The sequence below is a fragment of the Eulemur rufifrons genome, chromosome 9, assembly GCF_041146395.1.
Source record: "Eulemur rufifrons isolate Redbay chromosome 9, OSU_ERuf_1, whole genome shotgun sequence".
Lineage (NCBI taxonomy): Eukaryota > Metazoa > Chordata > Mammalia > Primates > Lemuridae > Eulemur > Eulemur rufifrons.
The window spans coordinates 22,089,386-22,102,899 of record NC_090991.1 but is presented as its reverse complement, the minus strand read 5'-3'; the positions used below and the strand labels follow the sequence as shown (position 1 = coordinate 22,102,899).

General features: G+C 36.5%; 1 protein-coding gene across 3 annotated transcripts in view; it reads left to right on the top strand.

The window, feature by feature from the left end:
* The window catches only part of CCT6B (chaperonin containing TCP1 subunit 6B), a 29,614-nt gene extending 23,864 nt beyond the window's left edge, over positions 1–5,750 (top strand). For all 3 annotated transcript variants that reach the window (XM_069481022.1, XM_069481021.1, XM_069481020.1), the window contains 4 exons: positions 1,352–1,485; positions 2,767–2,869; positions 4,899–4,971; positions 5,493–5,750. In XM_069481022.1, the coding sequence (XP_069337123.1) occupies positions 1,352–1,485; positions 2,767–2,869; positions 4,899–4,971; positions 5,493–5,565 (383 nt within the window). In that variant the 3' untranslated portion in view covers positions 5,566–5,750. The remainder of the gene's footprint in view (positions 1–1,351; positions 1,486–2,766; positions 2,870–4,898; positions 4,972–5,492) is intronic.
* Positions 5,751–13,514: the final 7,764 nt, after the last annotated feature.

The following is a 13,514-nucleotide window of genomic DNA, read 5'->3' as shown; positions in this document are numbered from 1 at the left end:
ATAGTTGAAAATAAATGAGGGCCTAAAATATTTATTGACTGGCCTTTTGCAGAAAGTTTGTCAATCTCTGACCTAAGTTTTCAACTTTATTGGCATAAAGTTAATAATAATATTTCTTTATTCTTTTTGATAGCTGTAGAATCTGAGGTGATATCACTTTTCTCATTTCTGATATTTGTCATTTTTATTTCATTAATTTCTGCTTTGATCTTTATTATTTCCTTTCTTCTGCTTACATTAGGTTTCATTTGCTCTTCCTTTTCTAGTTTCTTAAGGTGGAAGCTGAGATCATTGGTTTGAGAACTTTTTTCTTTTCTAATATAGGTGTTTAGTGATATAAATTTCTAAGTACTGCAATTGTATCATCCCACAAATTTTGATATGTTGTATTTTCACAGGGAATGGGATTAGGGAAGTTATCAAAGGTACTAGTAATCTCTTTCTTAAGCTAGATGGAAAGTATATGGGTACATTTGTTTATTTGTACATTTATTCTTTATGCCTTATACATATCAATATTCTTTTTGAGTATATTCTGTATTTGACAAGGAACTTTAAAAAAAAGTGTGATTGAGAGGTAAGGATGTAATCACCTGAGGGTAAACAACTCTGAGCAGTTATGTTGTAAAGTGAAGCAGAGAAAGGGAGTAGTAATTAAAAAATGATGTGAGATAAAAAGAGAGATTGTTGTTGCATTGTTTTGTTTTAAAGATGGGTGATTCTAAAGCAGGTTTGCTGATTCAAGTAAGAGTCAAAAACTTTGTAAAATCATATAAGAAGATGTAGAAGTCATATCTTGATGGAAAATTGATGTGTTTAACCAAAGCTCTTGCCTTAGAATGATAAGACCACCTAAATTTTTTCTCAGGTAGCAGTTTGGGTTCTGTTCAAGTACAGAAAACAAATACTTCATTGAGTCCCAAGAATTCCTTACCAAAAACTGCAGCCAAATTATCTTGGCCTAAAAATTTTTCAGATCAGATATCACAGTCAGTTACTTGCCACTATAAATTATGAATAACTGCCTTTTATAATAATTGTAATCATAGAAGAGTAAGATGAAGGTGAAAGAAATGTCTACTCTTATTTGCCAGAGGATAAACAGTGAAAGAAGCTATTTGTAGCCAGTTATCTGTACCATGCTTAATTATTTAATGGCATATAACTTCAGGATGTTTCATGAGACAACTGAGTAATTACTGGGCTGTGTGCAACTTATTTGACTTCTGTATTTATTTAAATACATTTTAGAGGTAGGCAAGATAATAGAACACACTTGAATAGCTAATTGCTTTTTTCCCTGTTTTTTCTGTATGGCATGTTGTGCCAATCATTTCTTTTCCTCCAATAGGTTGTGTGGTTCCAGGGGCTGGTGCGGTTGAAGTGGCAATAGCGGAAGCTCTTGTTGTATACAAACACAGTGTAAAAGGAAGAGCTCGTCTTGGAGTCCAAGCTTTCGCTGATGCCTTACTCATTATTCCCAAGGTACAACTATCCTAACAACCAAATAACAACTGGTTAGGCATTAAGTTGTTTAATTACAAATTGCTTATATTATCTGATAGTTAGCAGAGTAGAAAGACAGGTGTTTATTTGTGTTTTCTCACACAGTTTTCTCTTAGATGTTTTACAACTAAAGCAGGGACACTTTTGGGATAACAGCCCAGAATCATTGCAGGAGCTTCATGAAATAGCCAAATTATCCTCTTGTTTCCTTCTCTGAGCTCCAAAAGTGTCATTCAGAAATGGTTCATGATTAACTAATCATAATGAAAAATTTAGAACTTAAAATGTAATTAGATTGTAGGGTAGATATTTTGTTGGTGGTAACCAAAGTGTAATCATTTTAAATTGTGGAAAGTGAGGTCTTGAGGCTGTTTAGCATTCCCAAATACTAGCTTGCATTTGTTATTGTCATTATAATTCCTAGAAAAAGAGAAAAACCAGATTTTTCCCATATGGTGACCTAAGAACAGAGAACTACCATTCCTTTCTCTTTGCCTTCATTTTGTCGTGAACCACTTAGAAACATGGAAAAACTACTTCAGATATGCTATTACCACAAATTAAAACATTCTAACAATACTAACAGTCTCTTTAATAACTACTATTAGAGTTATTCATAATTTATAGAATCTTTGTGAATTGGATTTCTATTTTTTCTTTCCTCAAAGCAACAAAGTCAGTAAGTAATGACCCTGTTGCTGACAGAAATTGGTGACCCCAGTATACCCTGGTGGTACCTTTTACCTCATCAGCTGGTGATTTGGGGCCACCTGGAAATGAGCCTGGTTTGGAGTACAGGTGTCTCCATCCCTGCTACCACAGGCCATGACGCTCCTTGTGGAGATGAGAGGTGCAAAGGTGCTGCATATACACTGGTTTCCTTTAGCAAGTGCCTTGGAAAAACTGGAGGGTGTGTGACTAGAAACACGAGACTATTCTGCTTCCTTCCACATTTAAAAAAAAAGCTTTTGCAAAGAGGGAAACTAATGGAGTGGAGTGGAGATGGGAGAACTCTAATCTCCTCAGAATTTATTGTAACGTGCATAGGTGAAATGTTTAAGTAAATATACAAATTACTAAATAGACAAAATAATAATTTGATTTAGGTGAAGAATGGAATTCTTCAAAAGAAGATGTGTACTGTATTATTGATATGTTTTCACAAGACTAAAGAGTAGTGCCTTGTTAGTATATTTGATATTCAAACATTTATGTTAAGGTATTCCACACATATATTTATTATTATTTTTATTCATAAAGGTTCTGGCTCAGAATTCTGGTTGTGACCCACAGGAAACACTAGTAAAAGTTCAGGCTGCGCATTTAGAATCAAAACAACTTGTTGGCATAGATTTGAATACAGGTAAGAAAGTGAAGAAAAATCAGCTGCTTAATAAAGAAAAAGGTTATTCTTCAATTATCCAGATCTTATAGTAAAGCAGTGGAGGTTTGGGTGACTTTAATATTCAAATATTGGGTGCTTTTCCTTTACTTTTGAGCTTCTTAAAAGACAATATTCATTTACTTAAGAAATAGTTATTGAAATGCTTATTTTCCTCTTGGGATTCACACAGAACAAAACAGACAAAAATATCTATCTTTGTGAGCTTATGTTGTAGTAGTGGGGGAAGACAGGCAGTAAATAATAGCTATAATAAATAAGTTCCTTCAGCATTTTAGAAAGTAATAAATTCATTTAAAAAAGGGCCGGGCGCGGTGGCTCACGCCTGTAATCCTAGCACTCTGGGAGGCCGAGGCGGGTGGATTGCTCAAGGTCAGGAGTTCGAGACCAGCCTGAGCGAGACCCCGTCTCTACTAAAAATAGAAAGACATTATATGGACACCTAAAAATCTATATAGAAAAAATTAGCCGGGCATAGTGGCGCATGCCTGTAGTCCCAGCTACTCGGGAGGCTGAGGCAGTAGGATCGCTTAAGCCCAGGAGTTTGAGGTTGCTGTGAGCTAAGCTGACGCCACGGCACTCACTCTAGCCTGGGCAACAAAGTGAGACTCTGTCTCAACAAAAAAAAAAAAAAAAACTGTGTTGGAATTGACAACTAAAAAAGAGCAGTGTAAGGATGATTGTGAATACTAGTACAGGAGGGTGGGGAGAGGGTTGCAGCTTAAAGAGGTTGGCCAGGGTAGGCCCCATTAAGAAGATGTTTATTGAAAAAAGTCGAAGGTAGTAAGGAAGTTAGTCATATGGGGAACTGGGGATAAGTGTTCTAGGGAGAGGGAACAGCCAGTGTCTGATGTTTCTGAGGAGGAGGAAGGAGATGAGAGAGGTGATTGAAGGTCAGATTATGCAGGGGCATGTGGGCCAGTCTAAGGACTTGGGCTTTTATTGTAGTAGAATGGGAAGCAATTTTGAGCAGAGGTATCACATGATCTAATTATGTTTAAGAGGATCTCTCTGGCTACTCTCTAATCTGGAGATGAGTCAGCTGAACAACTAGAAGGTTTAATTGCCAGCAACTGTGTTGGAGAAGACTGGGTAGAGCAGCTTGTGGGTGAGGGAACACTAGCATTCAGTTTTGGCAAAGTCAAGGTTGAAGTGTTTGTAGTTTTTCGAGTAAAATCATCAGTTGGACATATGGATCTGGAGCTCAAGGAAGAGGTCTGGGTTGGAGATGAAAATTGAGAATCATCAGTATATGGTTTAAATCCAGAAGACTGGATGAAATCACCTAGGGGGTAGGTGTAGAGAGAAAAGGGAAGAATCTGGAACTGAACCTTTGGGTACTCCAATAGTAAGAGCTCAGGGGGGAAAAGGAGGAACCAAGAAAGTAATCAGAAAAGGAGTCACTAGTGCAAAAGAAAAAAACCAGAGGAATGTGGTGTCCTGGAAGACAAAGTGACGATAGAGTGGGACAGGTGTGATCAACTGTGTTAAGTGCTGATAGATTAGGCCTGAGCATCAACCATTGATTTAACAACAAGAAGGTCATTGATGACCTTGACAACAGAAGCTTTTTTTTGGAGACAGAGTCTTACTCTTTTGCCTGGGCTAGAGTGCCGTGGTGTCAGCGTAGCTCACAGCAACCTCAAACTCCTGGGCTTAAGCAATCCTTCTGCCTCAGCCTCCCGAGTAGCTGGGACTACAGGCATGTGCCACCATGCCCGGCTAATTTTTTCTATATATTTTTAGTTGTCCAGCTAATTTCTTTCTATTTTTTTAGTGGAGATGGGGTCTCGCTCTTGCTCAGGCTGATCTTGAACTCCTGACCTCGAGTGATCCTCCCACCTCAGCCTCCCAGAGTGCTAGGATTACAGGCATGAGCCACCGCGCCCGGCTGACAAAAGTAGCTTTGGTGGTGTACTAAATATTATTAGAATATACCAATTAATATTAATAGATTGTAATATTAAAATTGTTTGTTTTTACTATGCAGGTGAGCCAATGGTGGCAGAAGATGCAGGAGTTTGGGACAATTATTGTGTTAAAAAACAACTTCTTCACTCTTGGTAAGTTTGTATTAATATAAAGAGAAAGATGTTTAGAGGTATAATGAGTAACATTAAAATTTTTCTATTACTTCTTTCACCCTACAGTGGAAAAATTGTCAAGTGTGTGGAAAGGTGTAGTATTCAGTTATTAAGACTAGTGTCTGTCATTTCACAGTCTCTTTATATTTTAGTTCTAGCAGTGTAAGTTATAGGAAAGGTTAATCTTACTGTTTATTTGAGGAAGAAGGGAAAGCAGAAACTTTACTGAAATAGTAGCACATGCACAATGGGGAAAATCAAATGATATGCTACAAATAAGCTCAGTTCTGCTGGAATATAAATCAGACTTTCACCTTATCAGCAAAGGAGTTGGAATTATAATACAAGGGATGATGTTTGTATTTATAATAGCTTTGTCTCATAAAATCTCTCACTGCCATCACTGCAGAACAAAGTACCCTTCATAGCTGAAGATTGCTGGGGGGAAAAGATAAGGGTGGCTTAGTAGACTTTACTCACCCTCTCATCTTTTTCCTTAGCACAGTGATTGCCACCAACATTCTCCTGGTTGATGAAATTATGCGAGCTGGGATGTCTTCTCTCAAAGGGTGATTGAATTCAAAATCAACTCTTCTGCAAGGCAAAATTTAGTACACTTTACATCCAATTACTATTGTATAATCTGAGCCATTCTTAATTTTCACATAATAAATGCAGTATTTATGTCTTTTGGTCTTAACAGTTTCAAAAATATTTCATCAAGGTATAAAGAACACAAGAAATATTTTCACAGTAAAGGAATAGTAATGGAAATATTTTCCCTAAGAGTCCTAACACCCCATCCTTTATTGCAAGATATTGCAGGTTTTATAAAAATAGAATCTACTGCGATTCTTAGACCTTTTGGGCAACTGTTAATTAACAAAATATGGAGTACATGTTTTAGAGCACCCAAGTCTATTTCTAATTTATCAGAGGGCATAAATGTAGCAGGACCAATTTTTTTTTTCTTTCTTTCTTTTTCTTTACCATGAGAAATTGATTTGAGGACGAAATGTTTTATTCTCTCTCAAAATTCTTTCAGTAATTTCTTACCACCATTCTTTCCTCTTATAAATATGGCACGACTTTGTGAGTATAGCTTTGAGTTTCATTGTTTATAATACCTGACCCAATTTATTTTGTATATAGTTTATTATATTTTACCTGGCTCTTTTGTATATAATGAATAATTTATGCTATTGTGCTAGCTCTGGTAGCTCTTCAATAACTAGATGGTGAGATAAAACAGGTCTTATTTAGAAAGGTGGGAATTGTTGACACCAACACTGGGAAATAATTGTTTTTGGCTTTGAATGTAGCTTTTATGTATAGATATTATAGCAGTATCTTTCTTGTTCAAAACTCTAGAATTAATCTATTGTGCTTTTTATTATTATTAGGCTTCCTGTGGTTAACTTAATTCCATGGGTGCTAGTTGATAAGAGATTAAAATATGGCAGGTTCATTAATGGAACTTCAGCCTATTTGCACGTATAGGAAAAGGTTCCTTTAACCATTTAATGCCTTAGTTGAGAACCTATAATTTCATAGCCTATTTTTTTCCACTTAATATGCTGTCAACATCTTTCCAAATCAGTAATCACACTTCCGAACTATGGTTTATTTATGCTTATATGACATTTCATTGTATGGCTGTATGGCTATATTGCAACTTATTTCACTAATTTTGTTTTCAATTTTTTCTGCCATTATAAACAAAGATCTCCTTTTTAAGCTTCTGTCCCTATTCTACAGGATAGGAATTGGGCATACTATGCATATTGCCAGACCTTTTCTGTGTAACATGTTTAAATTATGAAATATTTAAAATATTCCAAAAGGACAGAAAATAATATAATAAACACTTTTGTATCTTCCATCTACCTTTGACAAATAGTAACATTTTGCCATGTTTGCTTCAGATTTTCTTTAAAGAAATACAAAAGTACAGATGTCGTTAGTGCCACTTCCCTCCACCTACTCCGCATCGAATGCTTTTCCTATCCTTTCTCCCTAGAGATAATCTTTGATTCCTATGCAATTTTAAAAAAACTTTTAGTATATATGCAAATACCTGTGACAATGCAAAATATTCTTTTTGGGCTTTAAAAATGTATAAACACTATCATTATATATAGCTATAGTTTTACTGCCTTTATTTGCCACTTAATGGTTTTGAGACTTATCCATTCATTCATTTTAGCTGTTTTAGAGTATTCCGGTATATTTGTATATTTGGTTATTTCTAATTCTACATCATTTTAAACACCACAGCAATGACTTTTGTTATACATGTCTCCTTTGGCATGCATGTGAAAGTGTTTCCAGGGATTATAACCTAAAAATGGAACTGCTGAGGTTTAGGGCTCCTCATCTTTATATTTACCAAGTAATTATACCAGTTTATAGTCTTCCCTGCAATGTATATAGTTCCCATGTCTTTACAACCTTGCCAAGTCTTGGTATTTTTAAGCTTAATTTTTGCCAATCTGAACGATATAAAATTGCATCTCATCTTAATAGCAATTGCCTTGATTACTGATGAAATTGAACACATTTTCATAAATCTGTTTGCCATTGCCAGTTCTATGAAATTGCCTGTTCTATTGTTGCCTGTGTTTTTTTCATGAGATTTTTTGTTTTGCCTTTTTATTTGGTGTGAGATATAAAACTGTAGATATAGATATATTTATCTCATGTATGTGAGATATTCTCCCCAACTTCACAAAAGTCTTTCCTACTTCAATAATGAAGATATTTTTCTTTATTTTATGAGTTTTCAAATTTTGTTTTTCACATTTAGCCTTAAAAAAATTTTTTTTAATGGAGTCTCACTCTGTTGCCCAGGCTGGAGTAGAGTGGCTTAATCATAGCTCACTGTAACCTCAAACTCCTGGGCTCAAGTGATCCTCCCACCTCAGCCTCCCAAGTAGCTAGGACTACAGGTGCATGCCACTATGCTCAGCTAATTTTTAAAAAATTTTTTTTGTAGAGACAGTGTCTTGTATGTTGCCTAGGGCTGGTCTCAAACTCCTGGCCTCAAGCAATTCTCCTACCTTAGCTTTATAAGCATGAGCCACCCTGCCCAGCCAAACAAAGGAGAAAGTCCTTATGACCTTGGGTTAGGCCAGGATTTTTTTTTTTTTAAAGAGACGGAGTATTACTATGTTGCCCAGGATGTTCTCAAACTCCTGTCCTGAAGCAATACTCCTGCCTTGGCCTGCCAGTGTGATGGGGTTATAGGCGTGAACCACCACACCCAGCCAGGCCTTAAATTCATCTAAAATTTACTTCTGTGTATGGTATGTGTTATGGATCTAATTTTTTTTCCTATTGCTAACCAAGAGTTCTCACACCCACTGATTTGTGATATCACCTCTATTGTATAACAAGATCTATTGTATTTCATTCGATTGATCAAATTTTCTTTATTTGTTTTTGTTTCTGGTTTAAATATTTTGTTCCTTTCTTCTGGCAGATTGTCATTGCATCCACACCACATTGTTTTAATTCTAAAACCTGTATAAAAAGTCTTTATACCTGGTGGGGTGAGTGTTCCTATCCCTCACTTTTCATTTTCTTCAAAATTGTTTTGGCTATTCCTAGATCTGACCTTTTTCCCTCTTCCAAATGAATTTTATGACCTGCTTGTTGAGCTATGTGTTTTGATTAGAATTGAAATGATTTTATAGATTTTCTTCAGGTAGGATTGGTATCTTATAAATATTTTATATCACTTCATTTATATATCTTCCTAAGTGCTTCAGTTTTTTTATTAGTAAATGTTTTGTTTTCAGTAAAATATTCAAATGTTCCCTATAAAAATGCATTACATTTTTGGTTGGATTTATTCCTGTGTATCTTGTTTCAGAAGATTTTGTGAATAGGACCTTTTATAAAAGATATATTTTTAATTATTTGTTGCTGCACTATAGCCTCTCTATAGAATTTTCTGTATTGGCTTTTGTATTCCACAAACTTGCTGAATTCTCTTATTAGTGCAATAGTTTATCTGTAGATTATTCTGAAATATCTGGGTTGATAATCAAGTTGCATAAGAATAACAACAGTTTAGTTGTTTTTTCTTTTCTAATCCTTTGTATTACTGCCTCTATTATTTTCCTATTTTATTGATCTGGCTATGACCTTTACTATATTAGTGTATGGATATAGAAGCAATGATGGCGATCGCCTTTTTCTTGTTCCTGCCTTTAAAGGGGATATTTCTAGCATTTTACTGTTTGTTTTTTTCTTTATTTTTTGTTGTGAAATGTTTCTGTTACTTTCTATTTCTGTTTTACTAAGAGGCTTTTAAAAAAATTATGATTTTTGAATTTTTTTTTTTTTTTTGAGACAGAGTCTTGCTCTGTCATTTGGGCTAGAGTGCCGTGGGATCATCATAGCTCACTGCAGCCTCAAGCTCCTGGGCTCAGGCAGTCCTCCTGCCTGAGCCTCCTGAGTAGTTTCCCAGCATGTCCAGCTAATTTTTCCATTTTTTTTGTAGAGATGGGGTCTTGCTTTTGCTCAGGCTGGTCTCGAACTCCTGAGCTCAAGTGATCCTCCCGTCTCAGCCTCCAAGAGTTCATTACACCTCACCAGCCTGATTGTTGAATTTTGTCAAATGCTTTTCTGCATATACTGAGATTTTTTTTCTTTAATCTGTTAATGTGGTGACCTACTTTAATAGATGTTTTTGTTAATGCATGATAGGTGTACATAGTTTTAGGGTACATGTGATAATTTAATATATTCATATAATTTCTAAAGATCAAATTAGTGTACTTGGGATATCTATCACCTTAAATATTTGTCTTTTCTTTTTTTTTTTTTTTTGAGACAGAGTCTCGCTTTGTTGCCCGGGCTAGAGTGAGTGCCGTGGCGTCAGTCTAGCTCACAGCAACCTCAAACTCCTGGGCTTAAGCGATCCTACTGCCTCAGCCTCCCGAGTAGCTGGGACTACAGGCATGCGCCACCATGCCCGGCTAATTTTTTGTATATATATATTTTAGTTGTCCATATAATTTCTTTCTATTTTTAGTAGAGACGGGGTCTCGCTCTTGCTCAGGCTGGTCTCGAACTCCTGACCTCGAGCTATCCACCCGCCTCGGCCTCCCAGAGTGCTAGGATTACAGGCGTGAGCCACCGCGCCCGGCCTGTCTTTTCTTTATGCTAGAACCATTTGAATTCTTCTCTTCCAGCCATTTTGACATATACATAGATTATTGTAAGCTATAATCACTCTACTGATCTATCAAACACTAGGTCTTATTTCTCCTACCAAACTGTATATTTGTCCCCATTAATCAACTTCTTTTCATTCCCTCATCCTGCCTTCACTTCCTAGCCTCTGGTAATCACCAATATATTAATATTCTCTATCTTCATAAACCCACCTTTTTAGCATATGAGAGAAAACATACAATATTTCTCTTTTTGTGCTTGACTTATTTCACTTAACATAATGACCTCCAGTTCCATTCATGTAAGCGTGTAGATTTATATGTGAGTACTCTATTCTATTTGTCTGTGTGTCTGTTTTTATGCTAATACCATGCTGTTTTGGTTGCTATAGCTTTGTAGTAAATTTTGAAGTCAAGTAGTATGATGCTTCCAGCTTCATTCTTTCTGCTCAGGATTGCTTTGGCTATTTGAGGTCTTTTGTAGTTCTATTTTAGGATTTTTTTCTATTTCTGTGAAGAATGTCATTGGTATTTTGATAGGGATTGCATAGACTATGTAAATTGCTTTGGGTAGTATTGTAATTTTAACAGTATTAATTCTTCCAATTCATGAGCATGGAATATCTTTCCATGTTTTTGTGTCCTCTTCAATTTCTTTCATCAGTATTTTATAGTTTTCTTTGTAAAGGTCTTCTACTACTTTGGTTAAATTGATTCCTAGGTATTTTATCTTCTCCATAGCTATCATATTAATAAATGGGATTGCTTTCTTGATTTCATTTTCAGATTATTTGCTGTTGACATATATAAATACTACTGACTTTTGTATATTGATTTTGTATCCTGCAGCTTTACTGAATTTATCAGTTCTAATAATTTTTGTGTGGAGTCTTTAGGTTTTTCTAAGTATAAGGTCATGTTATCTGTGAACAAGGTTAATTTCAATTCTTCCTTTCCAATTTGGATGCCCTTTATTTCTTTCTCTTGCCTAATTTCTGTGGCCAGGACTTTTAATACTTTGTTGAATAAAAATGGTGAAATTGGGCATCCTTGTCTTGTTCCAGATCTTAAGGGAAAGGCCTCAGTTTTTCTCCATTCAGTACAATGTTAGCTGTGGGTTTCTAATATAGTACCTTTGTTATTTTGAGGTATGTTCCTTCTATAACCAGTTTGATGTGGGTTTTTATGATAAAGGGATGTTGAATTTTATCAAATGCTTTTCTAGCATTTGTTGAAATAATCGTATGTTTTTGTTCTTGGTCTGTTAATGTGATGTATCGATGTTTATTGATTTGCTTATGTTGAACCATCCTTCATCCCTGGAATGAATCCCACTTGATCATAGTGAGTGATCTTTTTAATGTATTGTTGAATTAGGTTTGTTAGTAATTTGCTGAGAATTTTTGCACATATGTTCATCAGTGTTATTGGCTTGTAGTTTTCTTTTTTTGTTGTGTTTTTGTCTTGGTTTGGAATGAGGGTAATGGCCTAATAGAATGAATTTAGAAGTATTCCCTCCTCTTCAGTTTTTTGAAGAGTTTGAATAGAATTGATATTAGTTCTTCTTTAAATGTTTGATAGAATTCAACAACAAAGCCATCAGGTCCTGGGCTTTTCTTTGATGGGAGACTTTTTATCACAACTCGTAACATCAACAACACGTTTGGCCCAGGAACTGCTAACGAACACAAATGTACAGTGCAGGGGTGGTTCAAGAAGTTTTGCAAAGGAGACAAGAGCCTTGAAGATGAGGAGTGCAATGGCCAGTCATTGGAAGTTGACAATGACCAACTGAGAGCAATCATCAAAGCTGATCCTCTTACAACTACACAAGAAGTTGCCAAAGAACTCAAGGTCCACCATTCTATGGTCATTCAGCATTTGAAGCAAATTGGAAAGGTGAAAAAGCTCGATAAATGGGTGCCTCATGAGCTGACCGAAAATCAAATTGTTGTTTTGAAGTATTGTCTTCTCTTCGTGTAGGCAAAAATAATGAGCTATTTCTCAATCAAATTGTGACGTGCGACAATAAATGGATTTATATGACAACCACAGGTGATTGGTTGGACCAAGAAGAAGCTCCAAAGCACTTCCCAAAGCCAAATTTGCACCCAAAAAAGGTCACTTTCACTCTTCAGTGGTCTGCTGCTGGTCTAATCTACTACAGCTTTCTGAACCCTGGTGAAACCATTACATCTGAGAAGTATGTTTAGCACATCAATGAGATGCACCAAAAACTGCAACGTCTGCAGCCAGCGTTGGTCAATAGAAAGGGCCCAATTCTTCTCCATGACAATGCCTGACCACAGGTAGCACAACTAATGCTTTAAAAGTTGAAAGAATTGGGCTACAAAGTTTTGCCTCATCCACCATATTCACCTGACCTCTTGCCAACCGACTACCACTTCCTCAAGCATCTCGCCAACTTTTTGCAGGGAAATTGCTTCCACAACCAACAGGATGCAGAAAATGCTTTCTAAGAGTTCCTCAAATCCCAAAGCATGCATTTTTATGCTACAGGAATAAACAAACCTATTTCTTGTTGATAAAAATGTGTTGATTGTAATGGTTCCTATTTTGATTAATAAAGATGTGTTTGAACCTAATTACAACGATTTAAAATTCACGGTCCAAAACCACAATTATGTTTGCACCAACCTAGTATTTGCTTAGAAGTTCTTTACCACTAGTTCACTGCCTCCTTTTTTGCTCTAGGTGGTGCTTTAAGCCCAGGTTCATCTCAACTCTAGTAAATGATCAGAGTGCTGCCCTGAGGGGAGGTTTCAAAGGGGATATCCCAGCAGTGTGAAAAAGCTGGCTAGGGGTTCATTTCCAGGGGACCTGTGGGACAAACTTCCTACAGTGTGGTGCTGCCCAACAGCCACTCTGATTTGGCATCTCCTTTGGGCAAGTTACAGAACTAAGTCTCCACAACTGGGGATGGTAGTCCCACCTCTTCTGTTTGTCTCTGCCTGTCCTCAGGGATGTTTCTCCCTTCAGGCTCTTGTGATGCTTCCTGTGGTGGAGGCAGTGACCGGTCTCCTGCCAGGGAGCCCAGGATGGTGAGGAAGCTGGTTGGACACCTTGATCGCACTTTTTCCAGTATAGAAACAGTGAGTTGGGGGGAAATTTTCCATGCACTTGGTGCCAGGCAGAATGTGGGGAAGGGCATTGTGGATGTGGAAGTCTGAGTCTCTTACCATCTGCTGAGAGTTTTTTCACTTCTCTTTGGCCCTAGGAATTGTCTCATCTTTATATTTGAGAACTGGGATATTTTGGCACTGTATATTTATTTTTGGTCTTCTGTGGGGCAGAGTGAAGCCAGCTTGCTTCTACACC